Source organism: Protomyctophum parallelum (genome assembly GCF_964188405.1).
Source record: "Protomyctophum parallelum genome assembly, chromosome: 14".
Lineage (NCBI taxonomy): Eukaryota > Metazoa > Chordata > Actinopteri > Myctophiformes > Myctophidae > Protomyctophum > Protomyctophum parallelum.
Window position 1 is genome coordinate 38,384,706 of NC_139709.1, and position 22,296 is coordinate 38,407,001.

At 41.3% G+C, this 22,296-nt stretch overlaps 1 protein-coding gene across 1 annotated transcript; it reads right to left on the reverse strand.

The window, feature by feature from the left end:
• Window positions 1-1,296: 1,296 nt before the first annotated feature.
• Window positions 1,297-21,901, reverse strand: LOC310870280 (ceramide synthase 2-like). Its single transcript, XM_083781440.1, has 11 exons — window positions 21,762-21,901; window positions 20,365-20,556; window positions 15,367-15,484; window positions 10,660-10,778; window positions 9,711-9,768; window positions 9,073-9,123; window positions 8,220-8,312; window positions 3,324-3,452; window positions 2,596-2,705; window positions 2,077-2,233; window positions 1,297-1,532 (listed from the first exon to the last, which is right to left on the reverse strand). Exons 2-11 carry the CDS (start codon window positions 20,553-20,555, stop codon window positions 1,317-1,319), a joined length of 1,242 nt encoding a protein of 413 aa, XP_083637566.1. The 5' UTR covers window position 20,556; window positions 21,762-21,901; the 3' UTR covers window positions 1,297-1,316.
• Between the last annotated feature and the right edge of the window lie 395 nt (window positions 21,902-22,296).

The window sequence follows — 22,296 nt, forward strand, 5'->3', positions numbered from 1 at the left end:
AACGTATGCAACTTAGGGCTGAGCACGATTGTTGTGGGCCAGGTCTCGGCTGGGTGCTACACTTATAGTTAGACGGACCACCAAACCTCCTTGCCAAAAATAGCAGATATACAAGCTCACAACACGTTACAAGCCTGTAGTTCTGCTATTTTCAGGGATGCTTGGCTTCAAGTGGTACAGTACATGAACTGGCACCTTTCTAGAAACCAATGGCAAACATTTGCCAAGTAGCAAAAATAGGTGAACATACTTCAGACATTGGTGAACATTCGGCAAACAAAAAACGTGATGTACAGTGCGAGCTTTGTGGTGACGCTATTTGACGTACAATGAAATATCTAGTGTTTTTAAGTGTTCAATAGCAGTACCGCTCCGTGCAGCAGAATCATACCGGTCCCATAATAACCCTGAGGTTATTCACAACCATCCTCTGCAAACACACTTTTCAACAGGAACAGCATTAACATCCAGCATTAACATCCAGACAGTGATTACGTCACTCATCTATCATATGTCTAAACCTACTGTTTTATCCCAGCTTCTGGTCAGACTGAATGAAATGCATGCTTTTCCTTTTGATATGATTATTATTTGTCCCCTCGATAGTAACACAATATAATTGAATTCAAAACTTAAACCTTATTAAAATGTGTAAAGATTTGTCAACATTATTGAATTGTCAAAATATGTTTTTTTTCTTGATGTCTTTCTTATTTGTTTTCCAAAGTAAAACAAATAGTGCAGATCGTAGACCTGCCACTTGCCCCTATTTGTAATACAAATAATTAAATTGGGCTTGTTGTTGGGCCTGAGGCAAAAATATGATGACTGACTGGTCATTGAAATATTGGCTCAGGAATGCAACGAAAACATCTCCATGAATTCAAGGCTTCATACGGTGTGATTACAAGAAAATAAGCAATGTTTTGGGTGAGTCTTTAAGAAAATGTCACCCACTAGGGCAGGCCATATTGTGCATTTTGGCTCACTAGAAACACCAGTGGGTCTTAAAGTGTCCTTGAGTGGGTTCCAAATGGCCCTGCACAGGGTGTGTAACTCTGATTGTGTACAAATGGAACTAAGTGGACCCGGGCCGTAAGGGTCCATTTGGTTCCATTCTGCAACCTAGGAAGAGTAGGAAGAGTTCTCTCCAAAATGGCTACTGTGTGCATATACCCTGAACCCTTAGCACAAGCGCACACTGGGCCCCATTCCCAGACACTGTTTAAAAACCTCTGCTATACAGGTTTCCTCAGTGAAAACATGGTGGTTCCATGCTTTCACCAGGGGGTTTTAAACGGGCATGTTCAGTGTTTCTACTGGGCTTTCCTCATCCTGTGTGCAGCAGAGGAGCGGTGGTTGGCCAGGTTCTGCAGCACGCAGCTGGACGACACCATGGAGAGCTTACAGTTCAGAGACTCTGTCCTCTCCCAGCTGTAGTCTGCGTTCTTGTCTTTGTCACTCTCTTTGTCCTTGTCCTCCTCTTCCTCCTCCTCTTCACTCTCTTCGTCGCTGCGCTCGTCCTTGTCCAGCTGGAGAAAGAAGGGGACAGGAACAGTTTATAAATACTAATGACATTTTGATTAGAGCATATGGTATTATATGGTATGTGTGTTGAAAAGTAACAATTAAATTATAGACATTCAATACAGAGTATAGAACAAAATATGCTAACCAAATTAAATCTGCTGTGTGCGAGTACAAACCTCCCCCTGTTTTAGCAAAAGCAGTTTAAAATGTTTAATATGAATCAAGCACACAGCTTGTATTACAATATTCATTATTCTTTTAATAAAATTGAATTAAATGTATATTTTATCCAGTCTGCATGGTATAGTACCAGTGTGTTAACTAACACACAACAGCACTGCTTACAGCCTTACAGGTAGTCTTTAGTCTACTCTATACTGATCTATTGATACATTTAGATATTGTGGTCTGGTATGACACCTACAGTTTGAAAAGAGGTAGTACATCAAAGTCAAAAGGGAATATGTTGTCTTCCCAAAAGAGCTCTGCCTAATCCTGTTTTATAAGGTGTTGCTGTTGCCATTAGTGTACTGTACGAACCCTTACCTTGCCTAAGAAGATAAATTTGTAGGCCATGCGTAAGATGAGGCCAGCCCAGAAGACGTGGAGCGCTTGCAGCACCATCAGCAGAACGTTGAAGAAGTAGTAACCAGTGAATGGTTGAAAGATCTCCATAGATGAAATCAGAGTGGTCTTCAGGATTCTATAAAGCATCACGTAAACACAGTGAGTCTTATCATTCTATACAACATCTCATAAACAAGTCAACAACAACCCTATTTGTCATCACTGGAGGCTTTCTTTTTTTAAAGACCTCTTTGCCCAATGGCTAAAATAGTCCTGAACATTAAAATAATAATTCCTTTAATGATTGATTAAATGATATAGGTATCAATAAATAATGAACAAACCAATAGATAAGGAATTATACAAAGACACACACACGCACGCACACACACACACACACACACACACACACACACACACACACACAGTAGCCTACTATTCATAAAACTGGTGTCAGCAAGTAAAAATGGACATGACTAGACTGAGACAACATCTTACACAGTGGGGAAGATGACCAGGCGAGTGAGCAGGAAGACCACGGTGAAGACGACAAACATGTTGTCGCACGTCTTCCTCCATCCTGTACCGTAGTTGAACATCTTGGCCGACTGGAACGACACAACACACGAGTAGGGTGACGTCACACATCAACAGAAACAAGGTAGCATGGTTGTGTTGGTGTACTGTCGTACTGAGAGATCACTGAGAGGATTTATGTGCACGTCTTTTGCCGGTATGTAGGCCAGGTGCTGGACGACAAGGCATCAATGTAAATATCAAGGAGAAGTAATAAACATCTGAATAATTGTTTAGAGCTCCATGGACTTGGAGCATGGAAAGATATTATAAAAGTCAATTTGTGTAGTGAATTTGGAGACACCCCAGTTATATAGGCCTAATATATGCAATTTTAAACTACCGTATTTAACATACAGATAATTTGAATATAAGGTGTGCGTGCATTATTGATGTTTTCATTTCAAATAACATCGACACAGCGTATGACTGTATGTACATATTACACATTATGTCAATGGTTCTCGAGGTCTGGTTAGTTTTTTGTTTAGTTTTTTAAAGATTTTTAAAAAGATTAAACACAAATAATCACAACTGTTAATCAATTAAAATCATTTTTTTAAAGGATTTCATAAATAAATAAAGTAGTAAGTAGAAGTAGTGAAAATAGCAAATCTGTGTGCGTGTGCGTGTGGGTGCATGTGCGTTACCTCCAGCACTATGTCAGAGGAGTCGTGCAGCAACATGACGAGGGTTCCAATGCGGATGTAGTTCGCACAGTAGGAGAAGCTGAGCAGGAAGATGGTGGCAATGTGGTGGATGACCTGCTCCTTAAAATCCTGACCAAGAACAGACAAATCAAACATTCACATATCCCCCATTGTTAATTTAGTCCAGTGGTTTTTAACCAGTGGTCCCCATACCCACTTAGAAATATTCAACATCCCTACTTTGCTATTCCCAGCAGAATATTTTCTGAATCTGGACGCAGGTCATTCCACTACAAGCTCCATTTGACTGGAACAATATTCCTTTTTCTCTCAGATCTGTTACCTCTCCTGGGCGCTTCAGGACTTCCCTGTATTCACACCTCAAAACAACTTGTTCATGCTACTAACACTGCATGTACTGCTGTTTACAACTGCATTGTACTGTATGTAATGTTTTTCCCTGTGTATGGGACCCCCTCTAAAATGAGATGCTGCATCTCAAGGGGCTATCCTTTCAATAAAATTCTGAACAACTGGTCGAGTTGGTAATGGACCCTTTACACTCTTGTGAGAGTGTAAAATTAAGCACAGCGTTATAGTTTATACAGGGACATGTTGCAATGCCTAAGCTGTAATCAGCTGTCAGTCAGCTGATTGTATCAATCAGCCTAGCTTCCAATTTCTCATTCACATCTCAGCTGATCATTACGTCACACATTCATACTCCAATCAGAAGTCATGCTTGAACATAGCGGTACCATTAGATAGATACGGCTTTGCATTCACTTCATCTCTGCTTGTCTTGCTGCCTGCTTCGCATCCGCTGATGCTTAGCTGCCTCCTCCACCCCAGCCTCCACCTTTGATCAGAGTCTGGCACACTTATGATTTATATCTGCTGTTCAAGCTAAATGTCAATGGCCCGGTTTCCCAAAGGACACATGGTGTAAGCGGTATGGTGTAACACATGCTCAGATGCCCTCTAGGCTGCACACAGAAGCCTGTGAACATAGACATTCCGTGCATAGATGTGCCATGCAATGGTAGGCCTCAGGTCTACCATTATGATATTTAATTTAATCATATTTGGACTGCTGGACAGCTGACAGTAGGCTTTCTTTACTCTTAAAAAAAATATATATATATATATTGTTATGGCTGGCTCTGGGGCCATAACGAAGAAGGGGAAACCACACTCCGGTGTTTATTTTATTTCATACATCAAAAGAATTAAAGAACTGAATCAATTAGATTAGGTCTGCTATTTATTTCAGAATGCATTTTGTCCTCAGCCTACTGCAAACCTACTAATCATCTCTGCTTATGCTGCCGCCATGAGTCTCCTCAGGCTGCTGCAAGCCTACTAATCATCTCAGCTATGCTGCCGAGTCTCCTCAGCTCAGCCTGCTGCAAGTCTACCAATCATCTCAGCTATGCTGCCGCCATGAGTCTCCTCAGCCTGCTGCAAGCCTACTAATCATCTCAGCCATGCTGCCGCCATGAGTCTCCTCAGCCTGCTGCCAGCCTGCCAAACTTCACAGCTACTTCATCTGCCCCGAGGTCGGTCTTCTCTGCCTACTGCAAGCCTGCTAATCATCACAGCTATGCTTGCAAGGTCCATCTTCTCAGCCTGCTGCAAGCCTACTAATCATCTCCGCTATGCTGCCGCCATGAGTCTCCTCAGCCTGCTGCAAGCCCGCCAAACATCACAGCTACTTAATCTGCTGCTGCCACGAGGTCGGTCTTCTCTGCCTGCTGCAAGCCTGCTGATCATCTCAGCTACGCTACTTCAACTGCTGCCGCCATGAGTCTCCTCAGCCTGCTGCAAGCCTGCTAATCATCTGGTACTTCATCTGCTGCTGCCACGAGGTCGGTCTTCTCTGCCTGCTGCAAGCCTGCTAAAACATCCCGGTTACGCTACTTCAACTGCTGCTCCCATGAAGTCTGTCTTCTGAGCCTGCCGCAAGCCCACTAATCATCTCGGCTACGCTACTTCAACTGCTCCTGCCATGGTTCTGTCTTCTCAGCCTGCTGCCAGCCTGCTAAACATCTCATCAACCTCTAATGCTGCTACCACAAGGTCAGTCATGATAACACTGCCAAGTTCCAACTGCATCGCTCCTTCAGCTTAAGCTATTGCTTCAACTAGGCTACTGCAAAAGGTTAGTCGAGAGCCTGCTAACACGTGCTGACTACATTGCTCCTTCAGCTTTTGCGGCATCTGCTAAAATTTCGGTTGGTCATGAGCCTGCTAGCACATGGTGACTGCATTGCTCACTTCAACTAATGCTAACTAAGTTAATGCTAACTGCTAAAAGGTTAGTCATGTGCCCGCCGACGTCATTGCTAATAGCCCTCAGATAAAGTCACTGTCTGCTGCCAACATAATGGCCATGCTAAAGCAGAGCACTAAATTAGCTACCGGACTCAATGATCATAATAATGCTTATTCATCAGCATTCTTTGATATTCTGCTTTGTGCTTCCTTTCCATGTCCGGCTTCCTGCATGGTGAATGATCAATGCTAATGGGAAATGAGTGCCGTTCATCTCGGAAGACTTGGATGCTGGAATGGTCAGGTTTGCAGCCAGGCCTCGTCTGTCGTTAATCAATGCATTGACGACAGTAACTCTGTGGCATACAGTACATGCCAATGCTATAATCATCAGCTGCAATCAGTCTCATTGGTATTTCATGTATGTCATTCATTGCTTGTTGGTGCCACAAAGTTCAATCGCAGCAACTTCTAGGTTTCAGTGTCCGTTCACCATTCTGCCCTTTATTTTAGTATTGCATATTCAAGTATGCTGTCTCGGCTCACTCAAGCCTTATGGCACCTTGTCGTATCAAGATTGGTGCGTTTCAAATCGGCTCTCAATCTGCTCAATAGAGGCAGATTGCATAGGGAACTCAAGCTGTTATTTAGTAGACCGTTTCTGGTCTTCAGCTGCTCATTATGCAGCTCCTTTTATAGGTTTTTGGGGGATATCTCTCAGGTTAGCCTTCTATGGTTGGCTTTGCTGCATATCTCACCGAAGCCTTCAGCGTATAGCCTATTTGTTAAGATCAATTTCGTATTCAGCTACATATAGCTGGTCATGGTTGCTCATGCTATTAAGTCATTTCTGGCTAAATTTGCTTCAGGCCTTAGATGGCTCCCATGCGTCTGACTTTGCCAATCTCGTTTAAACTAGCTTCATGCCTTAATATCAGTTGCATATACAGCTTCATATAGCGGCGGTGGTTGCTCATGCCATTAGATTCAAATAATGAATGGCCTCTGGTCTCAGTCGGCTATCTTGCTTTCTATATATCGCTTCATGAGTCCAAATTCGTCACACTCAGCTTTAACATGCCTTGTTTCATAGCTGGTTGCTCATGCTAAGAACAGTTGCACATACAGCTTCAAGTTCATACAGCTGGTTAATGCCGAAGATCAGCTGCACATATAATACCAGTTCCAGACAATATTTGCACTACATGTTACTGTATGTTACTGTATGTTTATACTGAAACCAAATAATGGCCTTGTGCAGGCCGGTGCAAAAATAAATAACAGCCTATGACAAATAACGGCCTAGGTCCTTATAAACGCCCGGGGTCCGAATCGATTTTGCATATTAACAGCCCGGACTACTATTTGGTAATATACGGTAAATATCATGTCAATTTATTGCTTATGTATTTATTGTATCCCTATGGGGGTTTTACTAACGTTCCCTGATTTTGCTTAGCATGCTTGCTTCGAGATTCCTGTCTAAAATGAAACCAAATGGTTTGGTTTCATGTTACGCTCTCAAGAGTTACATTATTGTTAAACATCTGCATTACTTAATTTACACAATTAGATAATGTAGAATAATTGTTATTTTGATCAGAATTTGCCTGCAACCTCTCCCAATGGTAGGCTACCATATCAATACAGCATACATATTTCATATTGTTACCGTGCTCAGATTGGCACAATTTAGTCAAAACTTTGTCACAAGATGGTCGAAAATCTGTTAAGAAAATGTTCGTTCCTCCCAGTCTGCGGATTAATGACCTTTGTAACTATTGCTCGATGACTTTCTGTCCCTTTGTATGCTCTCTATGGCAGTGGTTCTCAAACATTTAAACATTCATGTCTGTAACTCTGAAAATGGAACGAAATGGACCCTAACGATCCTAACCCTATAAACTATCAGAGTTACAGACTTTGAGACTTGTAAGGGTCAATTTAGAACCCCCTCAACGAACCCTGAGAGTTCCTGGATCCCACTTTGAAAACCACTGCTCTTTGATATTTACTCTCCTTATCTTTCTATCTTTGTATCTTTGTTTATCTGACTGGCTATTTTCTATCTTATCTGTTTTGTATTTTTATGACTGCTGCAACTACCAGGGCATCTGGATTGCACTTGTAGGCATCAAAGGTCTACTGTATCTATCCTATCCTATCATAAAATGTTGTTTTGTAAGCCTTTTCCACCCCTCATGTCAAAATTGCAGAATCAAAGCTATGTTTATTTTAATGATATTGAATGATAATAGCCTCAGGGCATGCCATTTTTTTGAGGGGCGCAAGGCCAAACTGAGGGTCAACGACGGCCATGGACTTCGTGGCCTCACTGACATTGCTGCCCTGATGTCAAAGTATGTTAATAACTGCTACATAGTGATTGTGGAGTTATTTCATTAGCTGTATTGCCTTCTTTACTGTACTGTATGTCAGACATCACAGCAATACAACATACTGTATGGATCGTACCTTTAGAGCAGTGAGTGAGTGAGTGTTGAGTGTTCAACATTTTGATTACATTATTGTTCTTTGTGACAAATCTAATTCACCATGCTCTTCCATTCAATCATTAAGAAACACTTCCGTTTAAAGTGGATTATGTTGCTTGCTTCATACCTTCCTCCTGATGTCCTTGTAGATGCGGAGCAGCAGAGACGTGTAGAAGCCCAGCTCTAACATGTAGTACCAGTAATGGACTCTCTCCATGGGCTGTAGGGGGAGCAGAACATCCATTATGGCTGATATCCGATATGCAGGGTCAAATCATCCGATACCAATATTACCAATATTTTTATTATTTTTCATTTAAAAGCCATTAACGGTGATATTATTATTGTGTCAATATTGGTGAAATATCAGTAAATATTGGTGAAATATCGGTCAATATCTGTAAAATATCGGTCAGTCGATATCGATATGCTACCATACACAATTACATGACAATACAATACTACTGAAACACACATTATACATTCTAGGTAGTGTAAGGATATGCTTTTAATTATATCATTAAAGCTCAATATTGTCATAGTAATCATTGCTATAGAGTGTTTGTTCAATAACAAAGTTTCCTGCAGCTCTTTAATAAACAGAAAATACATTTTAAGGTGGGTTGCCAATTTCATTCAGTCAGGAGAGAGTCAGGAGAGAGAACCTATTAATTGTAATTGTTCCATTAATGTGGTCTGCTCATTTCTTTGTGGCATCACTTCCATCATTTCCAACAGTAAGGTAGAGACAAATAGTAACTATAACTATTGGTATTAGCCAGCACCCTGTGCTGCATGCATGGTTCCTACTTCTAAACATTATAAAACTGTGTGTGTGTGTGTGTGTGTGTGTGTGTGTGTGTGTGTGTGTGTGTGGCGTGCGTGCGTGCGTGCGTAGGCGTGTGTGCAATACAGGATGGAAACGGTTTGTAAAGTGATACATGTGAGAATGAGGAAGCAGATCATGATCATGTTCTGACCTGTAGAGGATAGTGCCTCCAGCATTCCTTGGGGTCCCAGAACCAGGGTTTCTATAGAGGGGGCAGAAAGATGTTATAGGATTCATTCCTTAGGGTCCCAGAACCAGGGTTTCTATAGAGGGGGCAGAAAGATGTTAGGATTCACACCACCTCATGTATTTTCAAAGAGCAGATCTACAAGCTCACAATGTGCCGCACCGGGTCACATTGTGAGCTTGTAGATCGCCTATTTGCAAATGGCCGAAATGTATTGGGATGATGTGGTCAATGTAGGCTACTGTATGTTCTGTAATAATAATCATAATCTACAAAGTAACTTTGTTTCCTTGTGGCTGTCTAGGGGTGGTCTGAAAAGGTTGAGAACCACTGGTCTAACCAATTGACAATGCCTGAAGGCTAGCAGCGTGGCTATACCTGGAGTGGAAATGAACGTATTGTGGACAAAAACCCGTATGACCTTCACCCCCAACTCTAGTGCTTCTCAACCTGTAAGGAGGAAATTGCAAGCGGGCCCACCATTTTAAGACCTTTTAAGTTCTCGCACTTACAAGATTACAACTTACAAAACTGTTGTACAAGCTCGCAGCATGTCACAAAATGACGTGCTGTAATTTAAATATATTTAAATTAACACTTACATCTATCAAGCATGCCAGCCCAGCCAGGAAAGCAGTGATGTAGAAGAGAAATCTCCAGCTGTAGGACAAAGCATAATATTTATACACACAATTTTGCACGTTCAAATTAAAGTCATTTTCATTGCTGGAAGAACTCTTCCACCACTTATTTTCATTTTGTTTTGTACTTCATGCCAGAAATATATATCACTATAAGGTCTGTATTAAGCTTACGTTTAAGCTTAAGCTTAAGCGTAAGATTGGCTGTTAAGTTTTCTGAATAAATACATAAAACAAATAATGTTGCTATATATATACACTGTAGAGCAACAACTAAAATGATACAGAGGTGTTCCCGGGCTGGAAAGGTATAACATTACGGTGTAATTTAAAATAAGTTGAAAAGTATAGTATAAAATAATGCATGTTTCATATTAATACTCTAAATCTGCAAAGTAACTATAGTAAGTAGGAGTAGAAAGCACAATATGCAAATATTATTTGCCTCTGAGATGTACCTGTATTGGAGTAGAAGTATCAAAAACTTTAAATACTCAAATTAAGTAAATGTACTGTACCTCAAAACAGTACTTAAGTACAGTAGGTACTTTCCACCTCTGCATATTTGTAGCCACCACTTTGACATGTTAGAAGTAATTGGAACTTAACACCCTGAAATCATTTATCTATGCAGGAAAGAACAAAAGGTAAATACCTAACAGGAAGTGCTTTGGTAACATAATAGATTACAAATGGGTTTTTTTTATTGGGTTTCCCAATTGGGTTTTACAGTTGGCCGAGCGGGAACTTGTCCCATTGAGGAAATAAACAGGAAATGTGTTTAGACGTGTTTAAGTGACATCGTCTCTGTCAGGTGGAAACCTCACACGTTAAAAACTGGTACTTCTGTGTGCTGGAGGCAAGAGGTTTCCGCTCGACAACAACAGTGTAACTGTAATGATGCACTCACGCTGCCTCTCCAAACTTCTTGGTGTGACAGGGCCTGTCTTGATCCCTGCGCAGACGGAACCAGGCCTGCACCTGCCTGTGGGTTTTCCCACTCTGTGTGGACAGACCCACTATCTGGCTCTGTGGTTGAGGGGGGGTTGAGGGGACAGAGACAAGTGCAGTGTTCATTTAGACAGCACATTTTTAGTTGGTTTAGTCATAGTCTTTTGAATACATTGTCATTTAGTTTTAGTCACACGCGTTGAGAGCTTGTAGATCTGCTATTTTCAAAGTGCAACCCCTGAGCGCAACCAAACATAAAATCATAAAATTTCTACTGGATCTGGAAAAGTTCTACTGGATCTCTTCTCCACTAGTCCCTTATTCTAGTTTTTTATTTGTTGACGAAATTGTCAATATACGTACAGTAGGTAGGTAGTTGACGAAATCAACTCTCTCTCTCTCTCTATCTGTGTTGGCTGTCTACATCATTGTCTCCACCAGGCCGAAGGCATGGGGAGAGAGTATGTTTTGCACTCCGTCCTTCACTTAGAGACCAAGAGACCACACCTTCGCTCAAGATTAACAGTTTATTGAAACAGAATGAGATGAATGCATGGAGTGGAGTGGAGTGAGTAGTCTCTGGAGCTGACGGTCATCTTTGCTCTATACTCGGAATGAGCGGTTGGTCGTCTCTGCTCCGTCACTGCCCCCCTGGATTCCTAGAGAATCGAGGCGGAAGGAGGAGGTTGGGGTGGAGGAGGATGGCGATTTTGAAGAATAGTGAAAATAGCCGATCTACAAGTGCAGTACTCACAGCCCATGTTTGGTCTGTCGTGGAGCAGAACAAACAACTTGGTTGAGAGATCGCAGGTGTATTTATGCTGTGGTGATTGCGCCAGGGATTGGCTGGGTGATAATGAAAGGCAGGTGAGTTGATGAGGAGGGAGGAGTTGTTGATAATGAGGGAGGAGTGGTTAAGGTCAAGCGGAAGGAGGTCTCTTCTCCCGAAACTACGTTGTATAAATACAATTTCCCATGTGTCCGTCCGTCCGTGTGTGTGTTGGTCCGTCCGTCCGTCTGTTACCAGCTAATCTCCGGCACCGTTAACCCGGTCGATGCCACACACTCCCTAGATGCCATACTACCTCTGCCCCAAATTTTCCAGAGCGGCCTGTTATAGCGCCAACTTTTGTAAAAAAAAATATATATACAGTGTTATGATTATATACTGGACTCTCATCTGGACTCTCATCTGGTTCTGGTGTGTGACGACCTTTGGCATTTCCATGGGCAAGACAGACGGACATACGGGCAGGCCTGCTCCGGGTGAATGAATTAATGTGACCAAGTCTTCGTGTCATGTTAGTCTCTTCTCCCGGGCCGGCCTGCCTGTCTGTCCGCCGCCGAACCATGGAAATATCAACCGGGTCGTCACACACCAGAACCAGAACCAGACGAGGGTCCAATACTTAGAATAGAGAATCATAACATACAGTATATTACTCCTCCATATTTTGTCCAAATACCCCGCAAATCTTTACACATTGTCATGTGCTCAAGACAAATCTGTCCGATATTTCATATTCCATCGATCCTGATTGGCTAACATTGTCTTTAAAATTTTGAACAAAGTTTTGAACAAAAAGCCTCAAATCATGAACACAGCGTGCAATTTACGTGAAATCTTTCACAGACGTTCCTACTAGGCTGAGGAATATATCCCACCCTTTTCACGTTGGCCACCAACAGGTGGATCTTTGCAATACATATTTTTGGAACAAAATGCCTCAAATCATCCAATTGCCATCACATTGGCTTATTATAGTGCCACCAGAAGGCCACAACCTGACCTGCCCTGGTGGAGACCTGTGCCCCGAGGGGCACTTTTTCTAGTTCCTCCTGGTTCTCACACCTTTTGCATAGTCAATTCATGTTCAGTCCTGTTCCATTTTTGCATGTCCGCGGTCAGCTTGTGCACATATTGACCTTATCATGACCTCGCCCGTGACCCGACCTTCATTTCATAAACTTTAGTACCGCTATATCTATTGAACAATTAATAAAGTTAATAATATATATTATATCTGCAATAGATCCTACATCCTCTGATTGGGGTGAGGTGGGTGCCAGGGGGTCCTCAGAGTTACTACAGGGTTACTTTATCAAGTACAAAGTCAGGTTTACTAAGCATTGAAGGTTTAAGGGCAGTTAACTGTCTGAAAAGACAAATTAACACAAATCCAACATACACTCATGACAGTGCTGTCAAACAAGTCCATGAAGCTATCTATGAAATCTGTAGTGGGATCCCTGCTTCATCTCTCTGTCACCTAAGGAGTCCTTGGGCTGAAAAACTTTGAAGACCCCCGATCTAGGCTATACACCACCACTTTGGTAAATAAATGGTAAATGGTGCATTTATATAGCGCCTTTATCCAAGGCGCTTTACATAGATTGTGCATTACATTCACCCATTCATACACCGATTGCGGCGGAAGCCATGCAAGGTACCAACCAGCACATCGGGAGCAATTTGGGGTTCAGTGTCTTGCCCAAGGACACTTCGACATGTAGACAGGAGGAGCCGGGATTCGAACCGCCGACCCATGGATCATTGGACGACCTGCTCTACCTCCTGAGCCACAGTCGCCTTTGCATTTCAACTAATGACAGTGCTAGAGGGAGTTTTGCATTGAGCTCAAAGTGTGTGGTAGCATCGTGTGTGTGTGTGTGTGTGTGTGTGTGTGTGTGTGTGTGTGTGTGTGTGTGCGCGCGTGTGTGTGCTTGCGTGCGTGCGTGCGTGCGTGCATGCGTGCGTGCGTGTGTGCGTACGACTGTGTGTGCGTGCGACTGTGTGTGCGTGACTGTGCGTGGGTGCGCGTGACTGTGCGTGCATGTGCGTGTGTGGGTGTGTGCATTCCCCCACAGGTTTTCAAGAACAAGGATGTGTGTCTAGCACTGTGTTGTCATCACAAGTAGGCATTGTGATACCAATCTCTCCGAGAAATAACCGAAGGCTTACAGGCTGACCTCGTGACTTACTGTATCCTTGGGGAGAAGACTTACACATTGACGTAGCATAATAGTGATCACATAAATGTAACCATGGAACCCCTGAGTCAGTATTGGGGCCCAAACTCTTTATTTTATATATCAATGATATTTGCAAAGTATCACAGCTGCTATCATTGGTACTTTTTGCAGACGACACAAATGTTTTCTGCTCCGGGGATAATTTGGCCAAATTACAGGGTGACATCAATGGGGAATTACGGAAATTAAAATTATGGTTTGATCAGAATAAACTATCTTTAAATGTGAGCAAGACAAAGTACATGCTATTTGGTAAATGCAGAACTAACACTCAGGTACATATCCAAATAGATGGGGTTGCTATTGAACGGGTGCATGAAAACAAATTTCTAGGTGTGACAATTGACGATGGGCTTAGCTGGAAAACACACATCACAAACGTAAAATATAAAGTAGCTAGAAGTATAGCAGTCATAAATAAAGCAAAACAGGTTCTAGATCTTAAGTCACTTCACACCCTCTACTGTTCCTTAGTTTTGCCATATTTCCATTACTGTGCTGAGGTATGGGGTAACAACTACAAAACATCAATTCATTCACTTGTCATTTTGCAAAAGAGAGCAATAAGGACTATTCACAAGCTTGGTTATCTGGAACACACAAATCCACTTTTTATACAATCAAAATTGCTCAAATTCACAGACATTGTAGCGTACCAGACAGCAATAACAATGTACAAAGCCAAGAACCATAAATTACCAGCAAATATTCAAAATCTGTTTCATGATCGGGAGGGAGGTTATAATCTGAGGGGAGAACACAACTTTAAAACTTTAAATCGTAATACTACATTGAAAAGTTTCTGCATTTCCATTTCTGGTGTAACACTTTGGAACAGCTTGAGAAAGGAACAAAAGCAATGTCCAAGCATCAATCAATTTAAAGCAATGTACAAAAACATGATATTTTCAAGATACAGGGAGGAAGAAAATTGATTTCATGAGTACTCAAAATATATTATATTTATGTTTATTATATATTATATTATATTTATGTAGAATGTTTTGTTATATGGGTATTAAATTGTCTATATATTAAAATAGACAATCTTTGGATTACGTATAATACAGATGTATGTGTAACTGAAAAGTAATTTCAGTTAAAGAGGGGTGGGAGTTTATAAGTTTTTACTTCTTCTCACTCCTTTTCGGATATGCTTAGATTTATTTATTGTATTTTCCTTTTATTTCTTCTTGCTATTTTTTCTGTTAACTTTGTTATTTAAATTATTTTTCATTGTGAATTGCAAGGAATTGTTCTGTTTATTGGCATATTCGAAATAAACATGACAAACAAACAAACAAACAAACAATGGTTACTATATAAGTAACCGTTGTAACTCAGGGGTGCCATGGTTGAATCAGTTATTTACACTGTACCTCTGTGCTTTTTAAATGTTTTGACTACTAAAGTATTCAATCAATCAATTGTTGATTGCTAGAGACTAGATAGATTAATAATAGGGTTAATCTAGGCCTCTGCTTTTGACACCCCCTATCTTAATTCTAGCTCAGTGGTTTCCAAACCTTTCAGGTCGAGACCCAAAAGAGAGCTAAGACGTTTGTCCGGGACCCAAACTAGTGAAAATAGTAGATACCCAGTGTTTGGGAACCAGTGTATATAGAGCACTGACCTGTGTGGGCTGTCTGCTCCGCAGGGTATAGAAGGCCTCCAGCTTTGGGGAGGGGGCCGCCATCACCTGCACTCTGTTCCTCACACCCACACACCTGGCCATGGGCGGGGCAGCGTACCTGGGGGGCAACGTAAACACAACACACATGATGCTGACTAAACCAATATTGATCCACTGTCTATTGCAGATGTATTGCCATGCATTCAGAAAATCTTTTGAATATTCAAAAGTAGCCAATCTATCACAGTGTTTTTTTCTGTTCTGTTTTATCAGCAGGGACCTAGAAGTATAGGTCTAAAGGTAAAATAGTTAGTATGGAATGATAGTATGAAAAGGTATGTTTTGACAACGACATATTGTGGCTTAAGCTCACAATGCTTAATTGTACTTTTGTATTTTGATTTCAATACTTTTGTCAAACTTGAATGGGCTTTTAGTTGTAACTGATAAATGTTATCGTATTATACTTTTTACGTAAGACATCTGAGTAGGCTACCTCGCCCCCCACTGGCAAACATCCCGTAACACTTTGGTAGTGGAATGTTGAAAACGGCGACATTTTATGGACATCGAGCTTGAGCTGATGCCTGAAGGTCTATATAAACAAGTTTAAAATCAGATTTCGCACAGTTTTAAATGTGCTGAGGCTCCCTGAAATTGTTCATCAGCGACACAGAGCTTGAAACCGTGACAAACCTGGGCCAAACCGGGACATGTGGTCACCTTTAACTTACTTACAACACTTGTTGCTTAGCATCACTGCCTCCAGACGTGTGCATGCATTCTACAAGTTGTTGACTCAGCACAAACAGTTTGGAAGTGGGTTTGCCTGCAGCTTCAGGCAAAGGAATTACAACTCTTGTGTTTCATTGGTGCGGCCATGTGGGGAGATTGTTGGCAGAGAGCTGTGTTTGTGCTTGAAGGTCATTTCCGTGAGTGCTGCTAATCCCTCTGACTGTAAAATACCTAGAGTGTGCACTTGGTATGATACTAGATCAGATAACACAGGTGTATATCTGTCTCTCACTGGTCATCACTCCACATCATCAGACCACTGGTTCCTAAACTCTGGGTCGGGACCCATTTGTCAGTCGCGGACACATTCTTTTTATGGGTCCCTTTATTTTCTACATTTTGCTTTTAAATATTGTTATTTATTAACATTTCAGGAAAAAATGAAATAAAAACAGAATGCAATGATTTTTTTCAGTAATTTCATGAACAAATAAAATAAAAATCTAAGAAATTGCATGAATTAGATAAGAAACAAAGAAGTAGTTAAATGCGACGCAAAGCGACCCGTTGTGAGCTTGTAGATTGGCTCTTTGCAATAGTTTGCAGTAGAAAAATATAAAGAATACTCTGTTACAGGTAATAGTCCTGTATTCAAACAGAACTTGACTGAGTAAAAGTACAAACGTATAAAGATATACTTAAAAGTCTTAAAGTATGAAAAGTAAAAGTAATCATAGTTAAAAAGGTGTCAATCTTTCAAAAATAGCCGATCTACAGTAAGCTCTAAAGGCTAGAGACAGGACAGGCTACACACACACACACACACACACCAACACACACACACATAGCACGCATGGTCACCACCCTGGCATAATTTATGTTAACATTTAATCCATTTTAATGACCTGATTGTTTGCTTAAGTAGGCACAACAAAGCATGCAGATTGGAAGATAAGTGTGGTCAAAGCCATGCAGGCCGGTGTATCAGAGGTGATAGTGATCTTCACCTTTACACCCCCCCCCCCCCCCCCCCCCCACCCTCCCCCCAATCTGAAAGGTTTTGGAACCACTGAGCTAGAATGCTAGTCATTCTAGCATTAAAAGCAGAGGCGTTGATTTAACCCTAATGCAAACGGAAATAACAAAAAGCTGAAATATGGAGAAACTTATCCTCCAAACATTATATGTACATTATTGGTTCCCAAACTGGGGGTCGGGACAGAAGACAGTGAAGTGACAATTTAAAAACGTCTAAGACCTTTTTAATGCCTAAAAAATAAAGAGATAGAGAAAATAAAAAGACTATTACTGAATCAACAGTAAATCATCATAAGTCACTCACTGGTCATCACTCCACATCATCAGACCACTGGTTCCTAAACTCTGGGTCGGGACCCATTTGTCAGTCGTGGACACATTTTTTTTATGGGTCCCTTTATTTTCTACATTTTGCTTTTAAATATTGTTATTTATTAACATTTCAGGAAAAAATGAATTAAAAACAGAATGCAATGATTTTTTTCAGTAATTTCATGAACAAATAAAATGAAAATCTAAGAAATTGCATAAATTAGATTAGAAACAAAGAAGTAGTTAAATGCGGCGCAAAGCGACCCGTTGTGAGCTTGTAGATTGGCTCTTTGCAATAGTTTGCAGTAGAAAAATATAAAGAATACTCTGTTACAGGTAATAGTCCTGTATTCAAACAGAACTTGACTGAGTAAAAGTACAAACGTATAAAGATATACTTAAAAGTCTTAAAGTATGAAAAGTAAAAGTAATCATAGTTAAAAAGGTGTCAATCTTTCAAAAATAGCCGATCTACAGTAAGCTCTAAAGGCTAGAGACAGGACAGGCTACACACACACACACACACACACACACACACACACACACACACACACACGCACGCACGCGCGCGCGCGCGCACACACACACACACACACACACACACACACAGCACGCATGGTCACCACCCTGGCATAATTTATGTTAACATTTAATCCATTTTAATGACCCGATTGTTTGCTTAAGTAGGCACAACAAAGCATGCAGATTGGAAGATAAGATACAGTAGAGAAAATAAAAAGACTATTACTGAATCAACAGTAAATCATCATAAGTAATCAACAAATAATTAAATTAGCCGATCTACAAGCTCACAACGACTCAGATTGACTATTTTCACAATATTTATCTGTGGAACCGAGTCAGGGTCCCCATGTTCAAATATGATTATTTTTGGGGCCACGACCTGAAAAGGCACTGATGTACATGACTTCTCTGCTACTAAAACAAGATGTAATTTAGGATGAGGTTTGCATGATGTTATTATAGTGCAGGGTGGCTCCCTAGTCACTAGGGAGCCATCAGCATCAGCACATGGTCCACTAGGGCCTAGTGGACCTGTGCTGATGCTAACAATACAACACTGTCTGTCTGCATTAAGCGTTGCCAGATTTTGCAAGAGAAAACATGTGGTCGGGTCTATATACTGTACAAAAACAAGCCCAAAAGAAACAACTATAGGCCACATTAGCACGCACGAACACACGTAAAAGCACACACACACTAACGCACGCACACATGAACGCACACACGCACACATGGCTATTCGAAAATAGCTTATGCATCTTGTAGATCTGCTATTTTCAAATACATCTTGAAATCGTATTGAAACATTTTAGCAACACAATTCTTGGGGAGGCGTGGGGGGATGTCCTTAACTTGAAATAGTTTGAGAACCACTGGTTTAAACAACATTAGGAAGGAAGCCCTTCCAAAATGTACAATCGACATTACATAAAAAAAACCCAAAGCCCAAAGTCACTTATAATAAGCTAACATGGCAACACTGGTCTGCATCTCTATCCCCTATAGACCGGTGCTAATGCTAACAATACATGTATAACCTGGCACAACACCTGCTCACAGCGCCTCACACACACACACATACACGCACACACACACACACACACACACACACACACACGCACACACACACCTCCGCTTTCAGTCAAATCCAGGGTTAGGGTTGTTGCTGCTTGTTGTGTTTGTCAAACGACGCGTGGGGTTGCTCTGCAGCCTGTAGTCAAATTATACTGGCTTTCTGAACATGTCAACACAACCAATAATGTATTGTAACGCATAAGCGTTCTCAATAAAATGTGAAATTGCATGATCTGAGCCAGTCTTGCATCTTATATTTTGGAGTGCCGCTTTTTCCATTACACAATAAGAAAAGGTCCTTCTGCACACCTACAATGGACAGGTGCGTCAGATAACTGGAACTGAGTAGATAAAAAATAATCCCGCACACTGTCTTCACTTGAGTTTAGATTTATTGAGCAACGTTTCGGTCGTCAGACCTTCATCAGGCATAAAGAAGAACTGACAACACATGTTGTGTAATAATTATTACACAACATGCATTAGCCCTATTATGTTTCGGCCATTGAAAAATAGCAGATCGTTGATCGTCTATTTAAAAGAAAAAATAAGACATTTTTATCTAGGCCATGCATAAGGAATAATTTTACTTTTGGTACTGGAGTATATTTTAATGGCAATACTTGCATGCTTTTACTCAAGTGGGACTAGTATTTCTACATATTGGTAATGCTATTTATTTATACTTGAGTAAAATAAATCACAGTAGTTCCTCCATCACTGCGCTTTGCAGTGTAGTCAAATCAGCGGCTTTCTGAAAATGTCAGCACAGCCATAACTCACTATTAATGACAGCTATGGGATGCTCGTTTTGTTTAAGCAGAAATTAGGAAAGGACACATAATCCTACTATAAATGTGCCATGTTTCTGCGTGTTTTCGTGCGTGTGTGTGTGGTTGAAATGCACGTAACTCGAGAACCGTGCCATGTTTCTGCGTGTTTTCGTGCGTGTGTGTGTGGTTGAAATGCACGTAACTCGAGAACCGTTTGCCCCACCGACTTCTAATTCGACACACCCCGCAGGGAGTGCAGTGCCCGGTATCGAGTCGGTCGGACCCACGGTTCTCCAGAACCACCACAAAAGGCTCTGCTCAGGCTCTGCCAGTGGGCCTAATCAGCCTAAATCCATTCACCTGTGCAATTTCCAGCCTCTGCCTCAGCCAATTGATTGCCATGGCAGGATTCGACTGCGACGAGCGTGTTTTGGGGGGCGAGCGTTGTATTCGTTTCGCTTCGCGGCTTTAAGAGTGAGAACGCATCGGCCTGACTACTAGTAGGCGTATTTCAATGTGGGTGGGGGTTTACTTTATTTACCTTTCGAACATGTAGCGCAGGGCCACGAAAGCCAGGGCCAGCGGCAGGGCCAACAGCAGGTCGCGGGGCAGGGGCCTCTCAGAATGGGCCAGCCGGTCCATGTCCACCCAGCTCACCCCTGGAGGCAGCCAGTACTCCGGCTTCCACACCAGGTCCTCCACCCAGCGCACCACCTCCTCCACCAGCAGCATGCTGGATGATCACACACACAGCAATACAAGGGGAGGTTAGAGAGAGTCACATATACAACACAGTTTGTCTTTACACTATCGTCTCTGTCGGGCGGAAACCTTATTATGTCCAAAACTTTTACTTTTCAGGATTCACATTCAAAAGTAGCAAAATTGCAGATAGACAGGCTCCCATGCAGGTGAGCCTGCCGATCTGCTATTTGATTTGACATAACCCTGCAGTGTTCCAGTTCCAATTTGGTCTGCTCGTTTATTTTATTTGTGTCATCACCTCACTTGTGGATCCTATAGGCTGTATGACTTTAGTTATCTCTCCAGTTAGATATGGGTATCCTGAATAGGTATCCTGACCTTAAATGTAGGTTCTGTTTATTAAAGAGTTGGAGAGACAGGGCGACTCCTGTTACAGAACAAACACTGTGTACTATAGTGTATCAATGAGTAAACAAGAAACAAGAAACAAACACTAGCAAAGATTACTGTATAGCCTATATCACAATTAGAGCTATAATATAACACTGTTACTATAACTGAACAAACACTGAGCTAATGATTAGGCCTACTATCACAATATGATATTTAACACTGTTACTGAACAAACACTATAGCAATTATCACAATTTAGCTATTTAACACTCATTTTAACAAAAGAAAACACCATGTAAATGTTCTGTTATTAAAACATTTAAGCAGCCATTGTTGTTGAAGTTAACACATGTTGCTGTCGCTTGCGTGTGCGTGACTGACAACACGTGTATAGCCTTCACTCACTCTCACACACTGTCACTGCTATAGAAACGAGTTGCGTGTCCAGATCTGATATGTCTGCTCACATGCACGGCATAAGTATTAAGTAGCTTTTGAACAACGTGCAAAACATTTCCTACATTAATAATAGGCTAATAATAATATTAATAATACGAATAATACTACTACTACTACTAATAATAATAATAATAATAATAATAATAATAATAATAATAAATACAAAATCTGGCTATGGAAGAGATCTAGGCTTAAAGTAATTTTACTTTATGGCTAACCACTTGAATCCCATATAGAGTGGTTAAATGCAGTTAAAATACACAGTTAGCCTATTAGGCTATTGTCCATTGCAAGCTTTTTTGTTTTGCAAAAGGAAACTGCATTACAAGAACAACATGGTCCTCTTAAAGAAAAATAGGCTATATAACTCAGTCAACTCACTCTGCATAGGCTACTTGTAGTAAAGTCCAAAGTGTAAACAGCGTTGAAGAACTGGGATGTCCAGAGATGGTTCTACCTAGTCCTTACAGCATTCTCCATCCATCCATTAGACATAACAATGTCACTCACAGCAGCCTGCGTGTAAATGGGTTGGGTTCGCACTGGTGGCTGAGAGCTTATTGCCAGTGTTGCCAGATCTAGCCAGAAACAAGCAATTGCACATATGAAAACTACCTATGCCACTTTGCAGATTGTTTATATCACTGGTTCCCAAACCTTTTCATGTCAAGGACGCCCAAATTGACACTAATTAGCCCGCGGACCCCCATTTGAAAAGATATGCCGCATGGACCCCCATAAGAGAAGATTTTTACGGCTCTATCAGTGATTAACCATTTAATTTGAAGTACTTCACTAGTAGTCACTAGATGGGGGGTCCACAGACAAATGCATGTTCATTTGGGGGTCCTTGACATGAAAATGTTTGAGAACCACTGGTTTTTGAACAACATTAGGAAACAAGCCCCAAAAAACG

Bases quoted from the DNA above. Each gene is read 5' to 3' on its own strand.
- LOC310870280 (XM_083781440.1), bottom strand. From the start codon at position 20,555: ATGCTGCTGGTGGAGGAGGTGGTGCGCTGGGTGGAGGACCTGGTGTGG. The intron at 15,485-20,364 runs GTAAATAAAGTA...GTTGCCCCCCAG, and splicing joins CTGCGCTACATGTTCGAAAG to GTACGCTGCCCCGCCCATGG. The intron at 10,779-15,366 runs GTCAGTGCTCTA...CCTCAACCACAG, and splicing joins GGAGCAGACAGCCCACACAG to AGCCAGATAGTGGGTCTGTC.